At 30.8% G+C, this 24,188-nt stretch overlaps 3 protein-coding genes across 11 annotated transcripts in view; 2 read left to right on the forward strand and 1 right to left on the reverse strand.

The window, feature by feature from the left end:
- Positions 1-93: 93 nt before the first annotated feature.
- Nbr (exonuclease mut-7 homolog) lies at positions 94-14,915 on the reverse strand. 7 transcript variants are annotated; one of them, XM_011059097.2, is made up of 14 exons: positions 14,577-14,915; positions 6,728-6,885; positions 6,512-6,652; positions 5,959-6,149; positions 5,497-5,735; positions 5,224-5,405; positions 4,928-5,116; positions 4,664-4,861; positions 4,428-4,577; positions 3,938-4,216; positions 3,686-3,834; positions 2,359-3,096; positions 2,104-2,294; positions 94-2,009 (listed from the first exon to the last, which is right to left on the reverse strand). In XM_011059097.2, the coding sequence occupies exons 2-14, from the start codon at positions 6,828-6,830 to the stop codon at positions 1,646-1,648; spliced, it is 3,114 nt and encodes a 1,037-aa protein (XP_011057399.1). In that variant the 5' UTR covers positions 6,831-6,885; positions 14,577-14,915; the 3' UTR covers positions 94-1,645. The 7 variants fall into 7 exon arrangements, with proteins under 7 accessions (XP_011057399.1, XP_011057428.1, XP_011057410.2 ...); XM_011059126.2 differs by lacking the exon at positions 14,577-14,915 and adding an exon at positions 7,128-7,290; XM_011059108.2 differs by lacking the exon at positions 14,577-14,915 and adding an exon at positions 7,021-7,290.
- LOC105147797 (HIG1 domain family member 1A, mitochondrial) lies at positions 8,910-11,739 on the forward strand. Of its 3 annotated transcripts, none has more exons than XM_011059065.2 (3): positions 8,910-9,069; positions 10,958-11,087; positions 11,168-11,739. In XM_011059065.2, the coding sequence occupies exons 2-3, from the start codon at positions 10,997-10,999 to the stop codon at positions 11,353-11,355; spliced, it is 279 nt and encodes a 92-aa protein (XP_011057367.1). In that variant the 5' UTR covers positions 8,910-9,069; positions 10,958-10,996; the 3' UTR covers positions 11,356-11,739. The 3 variants fall into 3 exon arrangements, with proteins under 3 accessions (XP_011057367.1, XP_011057374.1, XP_011057359.1); XM_011059072.2 differs by having other exon boundaries at positions 9,015-9,175; XM_011059057.2 differs by lacking the exon at positions 8,910-9,069 and adding an exon at positions 9,981-10,230.
- Positions 14,916-14,972: 57 nt separating the features above from the next.
- The window catches only part of Rhp (GTP-Rho-binding protein rhophilin), a 47,121-nt gene continuing 37,905 nt past the window's right edge, over positions 14,973-24,188 (forward strand). Inside the window, exon 1 of the mRNA XM_087410707.1 lies at positions 14,973-15,599. Coding sequence (XP_087266833.1) covers positions 15,531-15,599 — 69 coding nt within the window. The 5' untranslated portion in view covers positions 14,973-15,530. The remainder of the gene's footprint in view (positions 15,600-24,188) is intronic.

Consider the following 24,188-nt stretch of genomic DNA (forward strand, 5'->3'; position numbering starts at 1 on the left):
CGCACTATGTGTCTATTCTTTATTCATCATCGCATTTAATTTCTGTAGCCCAAAACTAAATTTAAATAGTGGTAATAATTAAAATCATGGAAATGGAAGAATTATATTTTTATTTCGTTATTTAGTTAAGTAGAAACAAAGTTTTGCTATGACACATACATACATAGTTGAAAAATATAGGAAATATAGATTTAAAAAATTGTTAAATCTAAAATGCTTCATATGGTCAGTAATACTTTTTTCTCATTTTTTTTCAATAAAAATAGATCTCTTTAAATATATGTATATATTGTGTATGAATAACTAAGATATATACTTTATGTCAAAAAATTAAACATTGTTTTGAATTTTAACGGGCATTTTGTTATGAATTTTAGAGAGATAATTACAAGACTAAATATGCAGCAAAATAGATACTTTAAGTACTTGCACTTGATTCATTTTTATATAAAAAATATTAATATATGTCAAACATGTCGTGTAAGTTGAAAGCAGAAGTTGCAATTCAAGCTGCTTATCTGTGGTTTTTATTAATCATGAAATAATTTGTATTCGGAAAAATCATTATTTTATCAATATTAAAAAGAAAGATTAGAAATATAAATTCTAAAAAATTATTTAGATTATTTAATAATTTATAATATTTATATTAAGATGATATAGTTATTAGCAGTAATCATTAAATTATTTAAGAAAAGATAGTTTATCGTAATGTGATTAATATAATGATCAATTTTGTCAAAATAAAGTTGATCAGACTATATTACTTTATGACGTTCCTTATGTATATAGCACAGCTAAAATAAACAAAATAGAATATATTATACTTAAAAAAAAAGATAAGGAATAACGGTAATAATATAACGATACAATTATATGTCTATGCCACACATTACTATGGCCGGGGGAGGGGGGGGGGACATCTTGAATAAGCGAGATAATATTGCATATTTATCATTGGCATTATAAATTGAAGGAACAGCGTTTACGAAGTTTCGAACTAAGGACGATTTTGATTTTTTATTTGTGCTTTGCCAGGGCACCTATTATGAAACAAGTCAGAATGAATTCCGATCGATATTATTTCGTTTCTCTTAGAAAACACAATAAAAATCTAGGGAATAATTGAATAACTCCGATCGGAATCATTTCCGAATAATTTGTATAATATGTACCCAGTTCTTTAGGCATGCACCTCTACAGGGAATGAAAGTAACTATTTACTGTAACTGCCATTACTTAGTTGCTTAGTTACCTTGTTGTAATAACGATTTGGTAATACGTTGCGAATTTTTTATGATGTTAATATAATATGAGAGTTGGAACAGTCAGTAGTTATTTATATGTGCGGGAAAAGTCATTCGTTAGTGAAAAAATAACTCGCAATTTGTGACTCATTTATTTTTTAATGTAACTTGTAATGAGTAACTTTACTCGTTACTTATTACTTTTTTTCAATAACGCGTAATGGCAATTTACTTTTCAAAATGACTTCTTGGGGTAACCCCAGCCTTAGTTAGTCATCATTACAGTCATAAAAAATTGCAACATCATTATAAAAAATTGTTATTATAAAAAGTAACTGTAAAAGTAACGGAAAAGTAACTTACATTCTCTGCACCTCTATCACATTTAATATCGATACTTATTGTTTAACAATTAAATCTTTGATAACTCCATTAAGAGCTCGCTCCAAGTGCGAGCCGTCCCAATAAACCTTTCCACAATGCTCGCAAATGTAAAAAATCTGCACATTTTTCAGTACGTTTAGTGGGACTTTATCAATTTGTATTCGCATGTTGTATCTGGTCGTACATGCGTCAATATCAAGAGTATCTGTGGACAAACGCCATGTACGATGTTCGCTATTTGTAAAATGATTATTTGGATTTCGAACAATTTCATCGAAATCATCGTTCAAATCGGAATTATCAGCAACTGTTTCTAATGTATTATCAGCTCGATTAGGCAATACTCGATAATTGTTTCTTCTTATAATTTTCACGAAGCTAAATCAAAATAAAATTTTTATTATATGCAATTGAAAAAAAGGAAAGGAAGAAATGTATATCAATAAGTCAATAATTCAATAAATTAATTCACCTTTGCATAAGATGATCCATTAGCTTCTTTGGAACTTTCACGAATTCATCGAAATTACATATTTGGCATCGGCTGAAAATATCATTCTGTGTTACCACAATACCGAAGTAATTTAAAACTTCACGTAGCTGGTTGTCAGCTGTGTCGGCCATTATTCTATAATAATTCTCCAGCGGTAGATACTGCTTAAACTAATAGAGAATATTAAAATAAGATCTAAATTAAATGTTAACATAATACAAGAACAGATCTTACTTTTTCACAATTCTTGTTACGTGTTAGTAGAATCCTATTTTCACGCATTGCCAATCTCGCGGAATCATCTCCTCCTTGATCAAATAATACATGTATACAATCTATACCACACATGCGCAATTTGCTGCTTAAACCACCCAACATTGAATCGCATACAACGCGCCATGTATGTGCAGGAATTGAATCGCAATTCCGTTGTTGTATGGGCTCGAGTTTATTCGTATTATTTTGTCTATTTGGAATATTTCGTCTACCTTGAATATCTTCCCATCTATCTTGTTTGTCATATCTATTATAATTATCGCGTCTACCTTGATTACCACCACGTCTACTCTGGGGATCATATTTATTATGATTATCGTAATTATCATATCTTTTCTGATTGTCGTATCTTCCGTTGGATGTTTGATTCATTCTGACATTTGCATGTTTATTCTGATTATGATTATCATATCGTCTTTGGTCATCGCGTCTTCTATCATTAACTATTTGAATTATTCTAGTATGCGCACTTCTGTCACGATTATGATTATCGTGATTATCATATTTTCTCTGGTTATCATATCTGTTGTCACTGGTTGATTCACGATATACAGATCTATTTTGATTCTGTTTATTATACCCATATTTGAATGTAGACTTGTGTGCTATACCATATTTTGGTGAAGTTCCTACTACATTCATGCGATAATCCTCATTGTCTCTATTAGGTATTGGTGGATTTAAATATGTATATTTCTATAAAATGGTCAATAATGAAATAATATGAGAAATATAATTAAATTAATCTAACATATTTTGTTAACCCTCTATCTGCAATCTATTTTGACATAAGCAAACAAAATTTCACTTATAAATTTCTTCCAAATAAAAAAACTGGTAGTCTCTAGTTCCCCCTTTCTAAAATATCTTGTTAAAAATCTATCTGGTAATGTTTTAGCCCTGAATTTGTCCACATTTCTTAAAGACTTATAATAAAAAAAGGGGGGGGGGAACCTTGGACTGGACGGAGAGAGTAAAAATATGATTGCAGACGAGAAGTTAAAATGTTTATTCTTATACAAAAGAAGATAAAGACAAACATATTGTATATTTAAATAAATCAATTATTCTGTATCTTTGAAGGATAATATAGCAAAGGAAGAAATAAAGATATATATTTAATAATAAAAACAACGTTTTCCTTCATAATAAAGATAATATTTTCGTGAGATTATATGGAATATTTTTCATTTTTTAAATGAAAAAAAATTACTGTTTTTTTTAACTAAAGTGTTATTATGTTACATTCATATGTTAATATAATATAATTTATTGCAACTTATACCTTATATGCAGTTTTATTCGTATTAGTCTTTGTATGTGCATGCGGAATATGCTGTATTTCAGCGCAAATATCTTCAAACGGTATGGCCATATCTGCTGAATAATCTGCTAGTACATTGTATATTTCCAACAAACAATATGCGTCTAGTGCTGTCACATAATAAACACACACGCACACACACACATATATGTAGTAATGGAAAAGATCATATATTAATCAAATTAAATAGAAGATAGAAAAACGATTACTAACCAGCATATATTATTTGACTTTCCCTCAATGGTCTCAGTTCCCAATTTGAAAACTGATCAGATTTATCGAGTCTTTGTCCGAAACATAATTCCACAAGTTTACTTAAACTTCTGTTTGTGAAATTTGGATCACCCTTGTATGGGAAAACAAAATTGTATTCTTCTACTAATTTTCTCCATAAAAGCATCAAATCAAGATATCCTTGGCCATGTGTTTTAATGGACGATAAAGCAGGTAAACTATTACGTATTACAGTCATGTCTTGTGCTATTCCAAAGCCTATATCAAAATTATTATATTATTATTAATATATAATTTTAATATCTCTCACATTTACATTATTGAATATGTCATTTGTATCATAAAATTAATTCTATTTCCAAAATAAGTGTAAAATATAATACATGTATACATTGTATTAAAATATGTATTAAAATAATACAGACAATATACGATTTTGAAAATAATGAAGATAATTGAAAACACATACCAATCTTGATAATATCTTTATTTCCGAATAATACAAGACCAAGTTCATTCCAGAGTTCAAGTAATTTATCGCCAATAGTAGTTACATCCAGAATGTAGACGTTATCCTCAGTAGCTACTTGCATAAGTGCTAGTTCAGGTTGTTTAGTTCCTGATAAAATATATGCATTTTACTTTAATTAAAATTATATATTGTTCTGTAACTTATTTACATGTTAAGATTTTAATTATAATTACCAAAACTAGGTTTCCACTCTAAATCAATTCCAACTATATTAACATCCCTCAATCCATTATCAAGGAATTCTTCGAATAATCGTCCATTATCTACTAATTTGATGTTTTCTCTCGGTAATTTTAAAATATGATAATTTACATTATCCTCACTTGGTTCCCAAGTTTTATCTCTACTTGTCGAAGCTCCCTCATTTACCACTGCAAACTATAATATTATAGGTATTTTTCAAAATGCAAATATAAAAATATAGATAAAAGCATTACATGGTGCATTTTGTTCTTCTATATGTACAATAGCCCATGGCCATTCATCTTTAGGTATTTCGTATTCCTTTGCCCAATATAATCCTTCTTGTGCATCATTAGCGTTAATTAACATACTTAGTAACTCTGTTTGTAATTTGGCATCGTTTCCTACTGCTTCTCTTACCATTTCTCTCCAACTGGCAATATCTACATAATAAAAACAATTAAATAAAAAAAATTTTTATTTTTATATGAGATTAATCTTTCTAAATCGTAATATAGAAAAAGTTATCTATCATAATATAGATAATTACTTAAACTATTATCCACATAGCGCTTATGTATAAGGAATTGCAATGCTCCTTCGTTTCGTTTTGTATTTAAATGAGGGCATACATCGGGTGATAAATTATATTGCTTTATTAAACGTGCAATAAGCTTGGTTATTGGCCGAATTTGTGTCAATGATATCTTAACTTCTGGTATATCATTTGTACTGAAAAAATTCACTTCAGTAAAAATCTCCATTATATTAACAATTATCAGATTAGATTTGGGTGTTTAATAAAAATGAATACATTACTTACTAAACAAATTGTTCCAATATAACCTGTATGTTTTTTCCTGGTGCTATTAAATTGTCTAAATAAGTTGTTAAGGATTTTTGAACCTCTGGACAGCCTGTTAAAAATTTGTCAACTATTTGTAATTTATTTTGTAGTATAAGAGGTAGTAATAATATTTGTGGATCCATAAAATGACTTTGCAATTGTAACATTGCTATATATTGTGCAGCTTCCTTATATTCTTTTTCTTGTATTATATCCTGAAAAAGTATATGTATGTAAATATATATATGTATACACATATCAGGGTTAGAAAAAAGTAACGCATCATTTTTTCAAATTATTTACTATAAAAAGTAATAAAAGTAATGGCAAAATAATGGAAAAGTAAAAAAGTAAACAAATTGCTCAACCTTGACACACACACACACACACACATTTGTGTGTACATAAGTACAGATGGTTATATTTCTAGCAACACACCTCTATTGTATGTAGGAATATATCTTTATGTTCTACAAAATCATATATAACAGATATCTTCTCCATTAACACCATCTGTTTCATATGTTTCTGTCTTACTAATTTAAATGCTGCTAGTTTCAAATCAGGGACAAGAAATTCCTTGTATCCTTCTTTTCTTTCTTCTATCCAATTTAAAAACTCTTCTATCACTGAAATATAATCGAAATTATAAAAAGCCTATGATTTTAAAGAGATTAGAATTGAAGTCTATTACACATAATATATCTTTCTCTTTCAAAATATTGTCTAATAATTATAGGAAATTACTTCTATAAATTATCAACATTGAGAAACATGTTATCTTAATTTTTATATGTAGAAACAAAAATGGAAACTTATTTTGATTAGTTTATATGCATTTTTTTCATATAATTATCAAAGTCATTAGAAATATATGTTCCTAACATAAATTATTACATAGTATTTCTTGTATATTAGCTAAGTTAATAAATTATAACTTACATATTATATATTGCAAACATATTTTATATAAAAAGGAAAAAAAATAAACCTGCAAATGCAAGTGACTTGTTGTTTGTCATGTGATCAAAATCCGAAACGTTGACCATAATTCTTAACGTGCTAAGATATGGATTTGGAGCCGTCTCGAAGTAATCCGTCAATGTTTTGCTGACACCATCGCATTTTTTCCCTACGATTGATACGATTGCACATTTAATGTACGCGATCGAGTGATAAAATGTAGTAGATAAAATTAAATGCTTACACAGCGTCCACATTCGATGCAGAGTATCGAGCCATATCTTCGTGGCTTCATCAATAGAAGAGAAGAACAACAAATCCATATCAGTCTTCTGACGTCGGCTCATCACTTGGAAATTCTTGACGATTTTGAATTTCGTCCGTCGTTGACCAATATGTCGGCTGTCGAGAATATAGCAAATTCGGATATTCTCGCTTTGGAAACACTCCAAAAATCGACAATAAAAATAGAGAATATCATGGAAGAACACGAATAATCGTAATATAAGAAACAATAGAATAACAAAGAGATGATACTCATTGACGCTACGTCGCAATATCGACGAGAAAAAATGTTGACCGAGACTCTTTACCCACCCATGTTCGTACTCTATCGTATCGTATCGTATCGTAATCATACATACAGTATCGTATCCTCTGAAGTTTGCGCCACTTTAGCTAGTGTTGTTCTCAAAGGCCTAGTATTCTAATTTACATCGATCTCATTTGATACTCGTACCAACTAGTAACTTTCTTAAATCGACGACACATGATGTTTGTTTTCTTATTAGATTAGGATTTAATATTAATTTTGTTGTACGACAAAGGATACGGTCAACGCGATACTACAAATGCTTTGAAGAGTTTTTAATTGGTCAGTTTGCAAAATTCTTTCTTCTAATTGGTCCATTAAACGCTTCAAAGTGTTTGTAGGGAGACTTTGATCTCACAGCCAAAGATCTCTATTCCACCGAGGGTTTTTAAGAAGTTTTATATTGGCTGTAAGCCTGGATCTACAATAGATTTTTAAGCCTTAAGCCATAAAAATGGACGAATCATAGTCGATTATTCTTCTCGCACTCAATTGTAATTGGTCAGTTTCTTAAGATGCTTTTTCATGCTGACATTCGACGCTCATTTTCGACATTAAAATAAGTCACGTGATAGAAATTGACGAATATCAAGCGTCAATTTTGATCGCGTGACTTATTTTGACACTGAAAATGAGTGTCGAGCGTCAGCATAAAAAGACTCCTTTACTTAATAGGTCTTCTACAATAAGTCATTAGTCATAAATCAGAAGTCAGAAGTTAAAAATTGACACGCATTCTATAATAAGCCATTAATTATAAATCAGAAGTTAGAAGTTGGAAATTGACCAATCACAGTCGTCAATTTCCAACTTCTAACTTCTGATTTATGACTAATGGCTTATTATAGAAGGCACATAAGACTTGTTCTACAATACGATCGTAAGCGGTAAGCCATAAGAAATTAACCAATCTTATGATCATACTACATTGATCATATCGTCGCAAGTCACAAGCTTGTTGCTTCAACCAATTCGATGCTTCAATTTTAAAGTTGCATGATGCTTACGACGCTTCCGACGCTACGATACGACCAATGTAGAATAGCTTATAGTCAATTATTCTTTTCATACTTAACTGTGATTGGCAATTTCTTACGGCTTACGACTTACGACTCATTGTAAAAAGCATAAGGGCTACCGCAGACAATATTTCTATAGCCCGAATCTATAATAGATTTTTTTTATGCTTTAAGCCATATACAAATAATAAGAAATATACAAATCATAATCGATTATTCTTCTGACATTCGGTAATTGACTGTAATTGTTTCTTACGGCTTATAATTTAATACTCGTACTCATAGTCAGGCCCTTATATTTAAGTCTTCCTTAAATTTATCTTTAGATACTCTACAAATTATTTCATTGACTGCTGAGCATCTAAAGATAAATTTAAGGAAGTCTTAAGTACAAGGTCTGACTATGAATACGGGCATAAAACACTTCTTGTAGTTCTCGACTAATGCCTACTGCACACCAGCCACGATAAGCGATGAGCGACGAGCGACGTCAATTAAACCTTTGCTTTTTCTCACATGACGATTTAAAACAGAATTTTCATTGGATATCGCTCGCCGCGTCCAGTATGCAGGTATACAAACTATATTAAACGGAGAGGGCAGAGATTTAAAAAGAGACACCCATATTCTCCCTTCCATTGTGAAATTGATCAATCGCATTGGTCAAATTATTCAAACGTGATTTGTTAGGGTAAAATCACACGGTGCGGAAAAAGGCTGCGGAATAGAGAATGCGTCAGTGAAACAAGCAATTAGCGCCATTCGGAATAACGCAGAATAACGCTGATTGGTTACTTCTATTCCGTACTCGTTTTCCGCACCGTGTGATCTCACCCTTACTCTTTCTTTGTCCGAAATCTCGGATCGATTTCTAGCATCGTGTACATGAGGCTTTAGAAATTGGACCCCTGCTGACTCGCTGAGTGCCCCGCTGAGAACTCGACTGACGACTATTCATATTCATATAATATAGAAGTATTACTTATATTAGTCTGATCCTTTGTGTGAAGTAATCTGGATAATAATTGTTTAGTTCAGGATATCAATCATGAAACTTTATCCCTAGGATGAAAAGTGAAAGGTGAAAATTTTAACCATTGAAGTTAATGGAAAGATTTTTCACTTTTCATCCTAGGAAAAAAGTTTCACGATTAATACCCAGCATATAGAATCATAAAATTGGATAAAAAATATATCAATTGACGTGTTTTTTCGTGAAATGAATGAATCTGGTAGAAAAGTTTCGCTCTGCCCCGTGAACCGAGATATTAATTAATCATTAAAGTTGACGACTTTTCAGGTTAGGAAATCTGTCACGAAAAAGGTCTCTCCTCTGTTCTTGCTATGCGTGAAAAGTTATAAACTCTTGTGGAATCATTCATTGGGTTTTTAGTTTGGCATACTAAGCGAAATTTAATTAAAAAAAAAATTGACTTTGGTTTGATGGACGGGAGAGCGGGGCGAGAATCTTTCGCTATCCTTGACCTTGACATGTACATGCGTTTGTATTTCGCGAATTGCGATTGGCGATTGCAGAGAATTCCATTCCTCTCTTCCCTCCCCCTCTCCCACGTAGGGAGAGAGAAGGAATTCTCCGCTATCAGAGCCATCGGATCAGTGTTCTTAGACGGATTTCGGACGCATGCGCGTTCAATGTAGCTTTAGAAACGTACCGATCACTAGTAAATAGAAGATCAGTCGCCTATGAAAAATTTTTTCAATAATGTTGAAAATTTTAATATATTTTTCATATTTTACATATGTATACATATATAAAAATATATATATGTACACATATGTAAAATATGAAAAATATATTAAAATTTTCAATATTTTTAACCCTAAGCGACTAATAATCTATTTACTAGTGAACGTTACGTTACTGAAGCTACATTGGACGCGCATGCGTCTGAAACTAACGGCCCGGCTAACACATTGCATCAGATGATCAGAGAATGAGAGAAGGATCCAAAGAGGTTTCGGTCTTCTTTTCCATAGCCGACAGTTTTTCCTAACCTGAATAGTCGTCAACTTTAACGATTAATATCTCGGTTCACGGAGCAGAGCGACACTTCTTTTTATCAGATTCTTTCGTGTAAAACTGCATCGATTGAAATCGAATTTCATCAAAATTGGGTAGGAATATTCATTACCAGATAATAAGTGCTTTCCAAGGACACAATCGGACACAGTGTAACAGTGAATTATTACATCTTTATTGGCCGTTTTGCCTATGCTAAACAAGGATGAAACGATTCACTTGTTTTCACAGTGTTGCACAGTGTCTGTGTCTTTGCTAGAAAGCATCCAATTATGAATATAATGTGTATTAATTTTTAATTTTTAATTGCTGAGAGAAATAAAATTTAATTAATATGATTATTAATTATCATGATAATCTCGAATTAACTGTGAGTATACGTAATTAAAGCAACAGTCACCTCTCGTAACTATGGTAATGGAAACTACAAAAATGTTAAATCGTTTTATTTTTTAATAAAATTTTGTAAAATTATGTATACTTTGAAAAATTTAAATTTAATTGAACTTGATGACATTTAATGATGTTTAGATTTAATTCAAATGAGATTGAAAAAGAAAATTAAATTGTATAATCAAAGAAACACTGGTATTATAATGCGTAATACAGACAAAATTATGCTGCTCTGATAGAAATTATTTGGCGGTTATTATATTTATATCTTTACACTTTATTAATTTAATATTAAAAAACGGAAGTAAATTTTTATAAACAGAACTATCTATAAGATAAATTTTTTTGAAAATGATTTTATCTTTACAAAACTTTTAATCTAAGTAAATTTTATAATCAAATTAATCCAGGATGAATCACCATTTTCAGATTAGCTGTTATTAGTTATCACTACATTCTTTTTTAAAAATGGCTACTACTGATGATGACATAATAATTGATCAAACTTTGTCAGAGAGATTGCTAGAGAAAGGACAAAAATCACCATTTCTTATTGCAAGTATGTGAGCTTTTTCAAAATATATCTAAAATATATATATTTATCATTAATATCTAATGCATGTATTGCTTTTTAAATAGGTTTAATAAGTTTAGCAGGTATCTGTGGCTATGGTATTTATGGTTTTAAGAAGAAAAAGATATCTACACAGTTATATTTAATACAACTCCGAGTTGCTGCCCAAGGAACAGCAATAGCTTGTTTAACAATAGGAATGGGATATCACATGATAAAGAAGTATGTCTTGCACGATGAAAAAGAACCATAATGCTTAATGTTAGATTAATAGCTTAATTGTTTAATAAAATAATAGGAATTAGAAATATGAAAAGTATATTGTCATTATTTATTTAAAAATATATGTGATTAGTTTGTTACATGCTTTTTCCGACTTAAATTATATTTCTAATAACATTATTAATTTTATTCTTATTAGCTAATAAAAATAGTAAAATATATATATATTAATATTTATTAGCGATCATCAGTTACTGCAATACACTGGATATACATATGTCCAATAGATACTTGTAATCTTTAATATCACTGTCCCCGATAAAATTTGACCTTTTACTTGTCACATCCCTGATGGAAATTTTTTCCTAAATTGTAATAGAATAATGATGAAATATTACTGAATTTTGTATTGAAATCTATATTAATTGATCCACTTTCAGCATTATTTCATTCGATTTCTTACACTTAAGTTAATGTATGAAATATTTTGTGTAGGCATCAATTATGTGATAACATGTAGATTATGTTTACATATATTATTGATGTTTCATAAGTACTTCATATTCATTTATTTATTTCGTTTCTTTTAAAAGGTTTAAAAAAATGAAGAACTTTATGAAAAAATGGCTGTTTTATGGAAACACTGTTTTATTAATGCAATAGATTAAGTTAATTTTGTTATCATTTTGTCTAGATACATAACCTAAAACCTCTGAAATTAACAATTTAAGCTGGAAACAATGAAAAGCACAGGCAATAGGAACAGGGAATAAAAGATTTCAACCTATCAGAAAGCGTCCATTCTATTATTCATGGTTTATAATAATAAGTTGAAATCTCTTATTCCCTGTTCCTATTGCCTGTGCTTTTCATTGTGTTTCCAGTTTTAGCAGAGCCATAGTATAAGGGGTATAAGGGACTGCACACAATGAAAGGAATAGAAAACAGGGAACAGAGAATAAGGATTTCAACTTATGAAATACCCCAGAAACTATGTATTTCACAATACATGATTTCTGATAGGTTGAAATTCTTATTCCCTGTTCCTTATTCCTTTTAATGTGGGGCGCAACCCCTAAGAATATAAGGTAATCCATTTTCAAAGATGCGCAGTCGTCTTGAATATGGCGACTATTCTTTGACCAATCAAAACGTTGCTTGAAAATATAAAAAGGAATCTGATTGCTATCTTGTGCATTCCATTAATTTTGAACAAACATTTGATTGGTGGTTCTGATTTATGTCATATAATGAGTTGTAGAATACAGAGGGTCTGAATTCATAGTCACATCTTCAAATCTCTTCCCCAATCTCAAATCTTCAAATTTCATATTTCAAATCTCGAACCTAAATTTCAGTGCTAGTGGCTATATAATCATCAAATTCACTTCTTTATGACTGTTTGTGACAGAATAAATTATAGCATATGAATTTTACTTGTAAACATTATTTTTTTTTGCACAATTTCGCTTGATCATCGTTGCTACTTCTATATGATTATTTGGTTATTATATTATATTATACTAAAGAAGATCAAAAAAAGTAATCGAAACGTTTACTAATTGTAAGTTATATAGATAAGAATAAATGATAAAAAATTTTTTACGCACTCACATCCGCATTGGCTATTTTCTTTTCTCTCTCTCTCTCTCTCTTTCTTAAATTTCATTAAAAATTCTGAGCCTTAATTAGTTCTAGTAAGAAAATATATTAATAATTCTATACATATTAACAAAATAACAGGAAGTAATACGTTTTCGTTATTTTTTTCAGTAGATAATGAATGAGTAACAACATTACATTTGAATAACGTTAACGATTTGACTTGTTACTTTTATCGTTACTTTATTAGGAGAAATTTGATCGTTTTAGAGGAGAAGATGGGATGGACCTCGCTTTCGTGCAGAAAGTTGATCGCTCTTGTGTCGATCTGTATCCTATATTTCCTCTCGTGCTTAAATCGAGTCATCCACTTTTCATGCAAAGCGTGGAAATAATTATCAACTTTGATTGTTACAATAACTTTTTAATGAATAACGAGCGACGGCTAAAACCTGTTGGAGATCACTCAAGGTCATGATTTAAACAATACATTGGGACAGGGTCTCCTATTCTAAATAATTATCATTTAATTGATAACATTTTTTTTATTGATCTATTTTATTGATAAAATAACTCGTAAATTATTGGTTTTTCAATATCTCTATCTTAATATTTTCACATGCAAAATAATAATTGGAATCAAATTATGTAAAAAAAAAATCGTATAATTATATTTAAAAAAAGTGGAGATGACCTTTGTATCTGTATGACTTTCACCTAGGAAAGAACAATGTGACTAAAATATGTCCTCTTCGAACCATTCCACTTTTATCTGAAACATTTTTTCATATTATCAAAAAATAAGAGAAATATTTAAGATTTTCAAGCGAATCACCCTGCATGCTATACATTTAACTTAGATATATGTATATATATATATATATATATATATATATATATATATATATATATATCGGTTCCATTGGTTGAATTAATCGCTGCAATTAAATTAATTTAAATTAAATTGATTTTTTGAAGTCTTCTATGAATGATTTCGATTAAATTCTGATTAATTATAGTGGTTCACTAATTATCAAGCAACATTGATATTAGAGATTTACAGAATTGACAACATTATTTTGTAAAAGTAACTCGTTACCGTTACCGTTACTGTTACTCAAAAAGTAATGAGTCGTTACTTTTCTCATTATTTTTTCCTGGCCACATATAGAATATTATCTATATAAATTTGTACAAGTAAATATATAAAAAAATCGTGCATTATATGTTTGCATTTTAGAACAGCATAAAGTATGCATATAAATGTATGAAAAACGTTTTGTACAAAAGTAGTGTAGAAAAGATTCTAAAAAATCTTATATATCACATTTGTAGGTATTTTGTATAAATAATGCCTGTAAAAGAAAAAGAATAGGAATATGTAGCATATTATTGCCTCACAGTTTTGAGATCCATTTTGTCAGGCGTTCATTTTCGTTTATTTTACAAAAAAGTTTATTATTGCAAAATTTCAAAGAGTATCATAAAAATTTCTATATATGTCTGATACACAAGATTTTCTAATTTGTATTTTTTTTTAGAAACTATTTTTAGCGTTTGTTCAAGAAATATCGTTCAAATACAAAGTGGTGTATCGATATTGGAATTGTTTAATAATTCTAATCCATGTTAATAAAAAAGAAATGTTACCTAAATTAATTATCGATTCAGTTGATGTCAGTTGGGTTGAAGTCATTTTAAGATAACATCCAGGTACCGTAGCCGATCTCCCATGAAAGTTATCAAGGTGTATTGTGCTTTAATATAGGAACCGCTGCAACGGACTCGCGTGATCGCCAGTGTGCGTGTGTGTGTGTGTGTGTGCGCGCGCTCGTACAGTACTTGCTACTTGGCGCGCGTTGCAGCATTCCGACTGTTCCGAGGGTTCCGAAGGTTCCGAGTTCCGAGCGATAGTCTGACACGAGTGTGTTCGCGTGGTACGTGGCTATCGCATATACTCTCGTGTAGCGTACCGAGCGTATACGCGACCTATTCGGAGCGATCGGCACGGCGATCGATCGTTGGACCGTTCGACCGTTCACCGTGTCCCGTGTGTCGAGTCAGTCGAGTGTCGAGACTGTCGAGAGCGAGCTCAACGAGCCCGAAGCCCGAAGCCCGAAGCCCGAACTCCCGAAGCAGCCGGAGGATCAGTGGCCGTGCGCTGTCGACGCTACACGATCGCGTTAATCGATCTCCCCGGCCCGGCTCGGCCCGGCGGTCACTCGACTCCGGTCAGCTCCGGTTTACTCGCAGTTAACTTATTGTCAGTACCGTCCGACGAAATCGAGAGTCGCGCGAAGTCGAACGGCGCGCTCACGCTGACGGTTACGTCGCGATTTAAATTTATTTAAATTGAATCGCGAGCTGAGATCTTGGAATTCTTCGATTGTGCTCTCACAGCTCGCAGCTCGCAGATCGGTTGGCACGCGTCTATGACTGAAAGTGTACTTGTGAACGTATGAACGATGCTTGCTCCGTGCGACGTATCATCCAGTGCTTTCTATACATATATATAATATAGAACCTAGTTCGATGATGATGATGATCGACGTTTAATCGAGGAGGACGGGGAGCAGCATTATATATGATGCGACGGCGGCTACAATGAACGTTCCGATCGTGGCAGGGGACGTCGTCGACGATGGCGGCTTCGATCGGCCGCGATTCGTTCGGGTAAGTTGTGATATCACTATCGCCGGATTCCTATTGAATTTCACGGTCCCGCGACTTCAAATTAGCAAACTTATCGCGCTCGAAGGACGACTAGTTGAGTTTCGCTTTTATAGCGCGGGCTTTTACAACACGCCGTGGATCCATCGTGTCGTGAAATATATTCTCGGAATTCCGGGCGCGATCATTGGCGATCATCGCGACGATCTCGATCCGATCCGCCGGAAACGATCGTTCTGTCAAAGGCCCGTGGTACTTTCACTTTCGCTTCTATCTGGCGATGCCGCGTTTACCGCTAAAACACTGTCGCCTCTTATTGCTCAACTATGAGTTTTACTTGCGTTGTATAGTATCTACATATCATATCATACTTAATAAAAGCTCTTATCTCTTGATGAAAGCAAACGCGATAATTCGTGCGCGAAAAGGAGAGAATTTAATCTAAACTTAACTTGCGATAACTCCCGTATAATCAATGTAAAATGAATCTTGAACACGAAATGACGGAATGAAATTTACAATGCGAGTTTAACAAGTTAAAAAATTCATTTGCAGCATCACACGCTCATGCATAATTGAGTATCCTTCAGACGCAGGTGTGATATTATTGTACAAACATATAATGTATTAACTATACGTATGTTGCATGCATATGTTAAAATTTCATCGCGACGGACAATCGAATGGAAATTTCATTGCATATGTGTAGAACCGGTTACAGCAACGCATTCCATACGATATGCTATAAATTTGAGAGAGATTGGCTGGCAATCAAAGTAGTCACAATGTTTTTCATTGAGATGTATTATAGTCTAGAATGTATTTCTTTCCGAGAATTTTTTTTTATTTGTTATTTTTTTAATTTGTTATTTTAGAATATATTATAGAATAATATATTTATAATAATTTATTTACTTTAATTCATATGCCGAGAAAGGATTTGGTTTACAATTTTTACTCTATACACACACACTTCCATTTATCCCCTATAATTACTTGACTAACTATAACGAATCTTTCTAATCGGTTAGTATGGTAAAAAAATATATATAAAATTGAACTTAAAAATTATATAACTTTGTAACTATTTTATTAAAATTTGAAGATTTTTTTTTTAAATATTATAAATCTTATATTTTAAATATAAATATGCAAATTAATCAGATAATGTAACCAATTTTAAAAAAACAGTGTTCTGTTAAAGAATAATAGAATAAACATTTCAAAATGTTCAAAAATATTAATCATTTTTTCTTTTAACAATTACGATGATTACTATAAGGTAAGAGATAAACTGGCAATAAAAGAAAGTCACACAATTTATCTTTTTTTTTATCGAAAATTATATATTTAAAATATATTCCTTTTTTCAGAAAAAGATTTATTCTAAAGTCTCAATGTATATTAATAAATTTTTTATTTTAAATAAAAAGCCTTTGAGAGCCAATGTTGGACGTCGTTGCAATTATAATTTATTGTAACAATTAATTGACATTTTGACTCGTAGATTAGGATTCTCTTTAGCAATTACACCAAAACCATAAATAAAATATATACAAATTGATTAAACAATTATATATAATTAGATCATTAAATTATGTTTAAGATTAAACATAAAAATTACTTTGTTCGTCGTTATGTGAACTATGATTAAGATATATCTGAATAGAAAATCGCATCTTTATGTGCCCAATAATGTTCATTAAATTTTCAAATATATTAAATAATAAACCATGAGTCAATGAAATGAAGATCGTAAATTAAACTAAAGGTAATTAAATAAAAAACTTACATGGCAGAGAAAAAGATGGGTATATCATGCGATGTTGACAGCACGCTTGTCATGGACTCTAATGAGATTACGTGTTAATCAACGACACAATAAGACACTCGATAAACTAAAGAAGAGAGAGATTAATTAAATCTTAGAAATATTAAAGTGGTGTATACAGTATAAGGGATCTAAAAATTCCGCGTCACTTTGTCGTTTGTTTAAAAAGTTTTCTTTATTTAGAATTTTATATTATCTCAATCAAAATTGTATGCAAATTCCAGTCTACGCTCAGTAATTACAGAATGTTCCAATTAATATATGGTTCGTTTTCCAATTAATATGATTTTTATGCTCCTCTTAATTCTTGTCTTTAACATTCTGTTGGTTTGACCCACGTATAAGGTGCATCGCAATCCTTGCAATTAATTTTGTAAACAACAATGTGACAAAACTGAGAGTTTATCCTTGAAACTTACTTTGATAAACTTATATAGCTTATTAACCTTGGTACATGTTATTCGAACTTATCGTCGAACTTATGTTATTTGAACTTATCGTCGAACTTATTTGTTCTTAAAAAAAATTTTATTTTCTCAGATACATTAATAATAAATGAAATAGAAAAATAGTGTCGTCTTTCTTGATCTTTGTTCTGAATATTTTTAAATTTCTAAGAAATAGTGACACCACTATGTAAACTTTTTATGATAATGGAAATCTCTTTCTGATAATGGAAAAAATTAATGTTAACGGATATCCATTTGTCAAAAGAATTTTAATGACTTGGTCAAAATTTTTTGAATGATATCTTGAATGGAATAAAAGAACTCGATCAATTAGGCTTATTGTAACTACTATTTTCCGGCATAATGGATGATATGAAATAAATTCAAATAACAACCACAACAGGTTTCCGATATAAATCCTGTATAAGTCATTTTTAATTAATGTGATATCCAAAAAATTTTATGAGTCCCCACCTAAAGTAAAAATTAGCCTTAGATGGTTCGAGATATCACAAAGTTCATTAATATAATTTTTATTAATTACAAGGGTGATGGTCATTTATAACATATCGAAAATAGAAAAACGGAACCACAATCAATTTTTTAACAGAATAATTTTCTAGATCTGATAATAGATAATTTTTTATTTTAGTAACATATTCTTAACAATGGAACAAATTTGGAGAAAATTAACAATACAAAAAATTAAACAATATTTTTTTAAATAAAAACTGTTTATTCCAAAATATATCTTTTTAGAAGAATTTATTCTGAAATCTTTCTATTGTTTATTAATCAGTTTTTTATTTTACTAAAATTTCATTCAAACATAAAAATTTTAAATAAAACCTACATATATAACTTTAATGTAAACCCATCTTAAAAGTAACGTCACGCTCACATTGCGTGTTTGACGATACACTATCTCAATCACAAGATATTTTTGTGTTGAGAATGTTTTTACTCGCTCCTCCATAAGTGCAAGAGGATAAGTGATATTCAACTTTTTTTGTTATAATCGGATGTTACATACACTTTACGTACGCGATACCTACTTGAGCCATATGCGATTGCACGCGCGAGATATCGCGAGTGCAATCGCGCATTGAATCCCCGCGACGCGACGTTTTGTAGGAAGATTCCACAAAGATACGACGCACTATAGCCATTATCATCATAGAAATAAAAGATAACAATACCTGTCACACATTCAAAATAGCTGTAAATTTGTTTAGAGCTGGAGATACCAGCGTTACATTAGTCACACATATTCATTAACATTACATTTTGTTTAATTGCTTCATATCGTAAAGTTACAACTTTAATTACAGTTGCATTTATTTATTAAAAATATTCGACGAACGTTCGCTTGAAAATTTTGTCTGCAACTGAAGGTGTATAATTTTTATTAAATGTATACATTAATGTGGACACGTTGCAGTTTAAAACTGTCTACAGAAATGGATACTGATTTACATTTCGAAACACACATTAAGAAAGTTAAATGTTACAAAATTTTATTTAACTTAATTAATTGGATTATCATTGTTCTTTTAATAGCTCTCTTTCTCTCTAATAGTGTACATACTTATGATATACGTATATATTTATGTTTACATACAGATGTTTTGCACCTATTAAAGTGTATTGTATTTACATGTTTAATTTTTAGCGATAAACGAGCAACTTTTATATCTCGATAACGATGAGAAAATTTACCTTGGCCAACGCGACGTGCGATTCTTACCTCCTTAGGCTTCATCCAATTGGCATAATTGCTTTAACGAGGTACATCGTAAAAGAGCACGTGCCTATTGTTACCTTGTATTTTTAAGAAATGCGTGCATGCCTTTTCGCTCGACTTCTGAATGTATAAACGATAAAATCACATTAGTTATAGCGTGAATAGCGATTACTTTTCAATTAAGTGCCAATTGGTAGTGATCCAAACTCTCGTTTACCTTGAACGTTTCAAAATTCGATGTGAATTTAAAATTGAAATCATTTCACGAACCCAGAGAACAAAAAGTTCGAAATCGAAATATAAAAATCAATTAAATATTGTTTGTGAAGAAATTGTTGATATATACGAAACTTACTGTTTTATTAAAATTCTATTAATCATACAACAAATATATTAATCATACAACAAATTATAAATTCATCGCAAAACATGAATTGTAGGATAAATTATTTTTATTTAGGCAAATTGAAAGTAATTTAGAAATAATAATTTGTCAAGGAAATGTTTGTGAATACAGCTGTCTCATTATAAGTCATAATATAATCTTTTTCCTCATAGAACAATTTCAATTTACGTCATACTTTGTGTCGCAAATAATAAATTTGAAATTACGCAATGAGGAAAATGGTTGTATACGAGATATTCATAAATAATAACGAATATACGTCATCTGTACATTTACATATATCGAACAACTTATGTTTATCAATGCTTTTAACAGATACAAAATTTTTTATTGCAGTTTTAGTAATTTTAACCGAAAGTTTGTCGATATTAAAACTCCGGATTAAATTAGCTAGTGATAGCGTCGCGAATTTGGCAGCGACACGAGCATATACGATACATAACAACGTTCAGCAGTCACGAAACAATACAAGTATAACAAAATTCTGCTAAATAATAACATTCTCCAGATAACAATGTGTACAAAATATTTAAAAATAAAATTTTTTTTACTATCTTTTTTGAAAATTTATTGAATATTATATAATTTCAATATTTTTGACTTCCATATTTAATGTCATTTTGAGTTTAGAATTTTTTGATTGCTAAATTCATATTTAGTGTCTTAAAAATATATATCTAATTTAGCGTAAGTAATAAATTTAATATTGTAGGTGTAATATTATATTCAATATCACTTTTGATAATCAGTTTTGCCATTTTCAATTCAAGTTTTGTTTGAGAAAAGGCTCTTTATTCCATATAGGGAATATTTTACAATCGGCAGTGCTGGACTATTATTGGGTTGCTATCATAGTTCAGATACTAGCGCAATATTGGCAAACTACTGCTCAGTACTGGCTAAGTACTGAATAACAACTTGAGCTCAGCACTGACAAAACCGTGGTCATCAATTGACAGCAGGTTTCGTTGTAACTGTCGGCAATCCTATAATATATGAGATCACATTATAGAGTATTTCATTACAAGTACCTACGTAAAAAAGATTTTTTAAATCGATTAGGAATTGCACTGTCGATAAATTTTTTTTCAAAAAGTGAGTCTTTTTGGCTACTAGCTATTCGTCTGCTGTGTCGAGAACAGGAATAAACTCGGGCAATGATCGCGCAGTTAGGTCGCTCCTCCGACCACGACCGGAATACGCTCGAATGGATACGTTCTCCATCACGCGTACCACGCCGCACCTTCGTCTACCATTCCGGAAATCGCGCGACGCATAACGCACCTGTTCTCTCTCTGTCTTTCTCCTTTTTTCAATCTCTCTCTCTCTCTCTCTCTCTTTCTCTCTCCCCTCTTTCGAGGATCTCGATCCACTTCACACGGCGCGATCCTCGCAATTTTTATTTAAAAGTTCATTATAAGATTCACTCAAAAAAATTATTGGTAAATCTTGAAAACAAGACAACGGATCCATCTCCAATGACTTCGACCTTGACATATATTGTCAAGGCCCTGAGTGATCTTCAGAAAATTTTAGCCCGCGCTCGTTGTTCTTTTAAAAATTATTAACAAATAAAGTTGACAATATAAATGTATATTTAATTGTATATTTTTAATTACAACTATCCCAAATAACTCAATATACTCCACCTTTCCCCCTGCCATGTGAGGTGTACGACTTTCCACGCAAAGGTCACCTTCCTAGGCAAAGGGTGGATAGATGAGGTAGACAAAATCGCAAATTTTTTGTTTTAAAATCAAATTCTATATTTTAAAAACAAAAATTATATAAGAAAATAATATTTTCAAAAAAAATTTATGTTTTTAAAACAGAAAATTTATTTTAAAGCAGAGAATTTTTGTTTTATATAGCAGAATTTAATTATTTTTTAAAATTTATTTACACTTTTTCAACGTATTAACATCTTTCTAATAATGCTTTCTAATAATGCTTGATTGAGCACCAAATTATTAAAATTGCTTGTTAATTTAATTCGTAATATTACTACAGTAGTTTGACTGCGTTTATAAATCCGAAGAATCAATTCGGCGCGCAGTTCAAATGACTACAAATATGCTATACATACATGTATTATACAATGTACATGTAGTATAGTATACAGTAATTCAGATTGAATTATTTGAGCATTAAAGATCTAGCTTTGATCGTTGTGGCCATTACTTCTATTTCTTATTGTTGAATTTTTGTTTTTCAAGTGTACAGTCCAGTAAAATTCTTATTCTTAATTATTTTGTTAATAACTTTTGAACGAATAACGAATAACGAGCGTGGGGTAAAACCTTCCGAAGATCATTCAGGGCCATGACTTTGATAATATATGTCAAAGTGACATTGGTCCGTTATTTTCAAGATTCATCGTTTATTTATATTATTGTTTATTTATATTAAATAGTAATAGACACATTTATTAAACATCATTGCGTTAACGTACCGGTTTTTTCATATGGAAAACATATATATGTACAGGGTTGGCCATATTCGACGGAAAGATGTTTTTTTTTTCAATCATGGGAAAGAGATGTTAGATCGAGTAACGATGTTTCCCATGATTGAAAAAAAAACATCTTTCCGTCGAATATGGCCAACCCTGTATATATGAAACGTAGGTAATGATGTAGAATCGTAATGCGAATAATTCTGTGTGCATATATAATATATTCGCATGAAATCATCCATAAACTATATAGAATTCGTGAAATGCCGTTTACATTTCATGAATTCTATAATTTATGCAACGAATTTTTATTAGTGAATTTTTATCTGCGTGAGATACTTATATAGTGATGTCACGGATATAGAAACAACAGAAAATAATTCTTTCTTATCGGAAAAAAATTATGTAATCAGATAATCGAATGATTTATCCACACTTCTCAGATCTTATCTTATCAGAAAGATAACGATTCAATCTATATATCACTTGCAATTTATAGCACGAAAAAATTAAATACTAAATTTCTGATATCTTCGAACTATGTACTAAAAGAAGCTAATCTTCTTATTATTCTTTTATTCTAGTAATGTCTCCGAGTCCTAATTATTCCTTTACTTAACGAAAACTTTTATTACTTAACTTAAATTTTTGATATTAATCTTAACACACAGATTATATTTTATCATGTGAGAAAGAGATAGAAATGGTAGAGAAGAGAGAAAAGAGAAAACAAATTTTTAAATTAAAATTTTGTTAAAGCGAATGAAAGAAAAATGATTAAACTGATTAATGAAAAGATTGGGAATCGAAAGAATTTATTTATTAAAAGTCTTGCATATATAGATACTATATAGAGAGAAAGATTGGCTAGGGCACGTACATCGTCTGGCAAGGGACGAATCATCAAGGGACATGTCGTCGTGACGAATTACTAATCGATGAGCTGGCACGTGTTTCCCTGAACAAGTGGCTGACTCTTTCTTCATATGAAAGAAGATCGCTAATCTAATCGCTAGTCTGTCGTCTTTAACTGCACTTCTATTTTTGAAATTATACCTTCCTGTTTCTTTCTTTGAAGTCTGAGCGTAGAAAAAACTGTGGAATCGAATATAAAAATCGAATCACGTATTTAAATTATTTTGATTTCTTGGTACTTCGTCTTTACATTTTTCCCTATTTTTCAAAAAGAATTATATTTAATTAAAAACATTAAAAGAGCGTAGTGTAATGCGGGTTTACAATAGCGGTCGTAGGGTAGAAAAGGTTTGGTCTTAAGTCGTAGAAAATTGACCAATTATAGTCGATTATTCTTTTCATATTCGACTGTGATTGATTAATAGACTCCGCATTAAAAAAAGAATGACAATTTTATATATCAAATATTATGAAGTTTGTGCGATATCAGTCTTGTCTTTCAGGATGAGTCAGACTTATCATTGGCAGCGTTCAGCAGAAAAAGTATAATAGCTTTGCAATTGTTGTAAAATTCTTTAATATGATTGGTCTTATCTTTAGTTCTTCACTGAATCTGAATGCATAGACTTATCATACTCAAGAATTACATATTGCTTTTACTGTTAAACGCAGCCATTGGCTGTATTCAGGGATGGATCCAGGAACTTTTCAAGGCTGGAGCCATTGGCGGATTTATATGTTATTGGATTGCCAATCAAATTTTTCCAACATCAAATGCCAACAATCAAAAAA

The sequence above is a fragment of the Acromyrmex echinatior genome, chromosome 10 (assembly GCF_024713525.1).
Source record: "Acromyrmex echinatior isolate Ae372 chromosome 10, ASM2471352v2, whole genome shotgun sequence".
Taxonomy (NCBI): Eukaryota; Metazoa; Arthropoda; class Insecta; order Hymenoptera; family Formicidae; genus Acromyrmex; species Acromyrmex echinatior.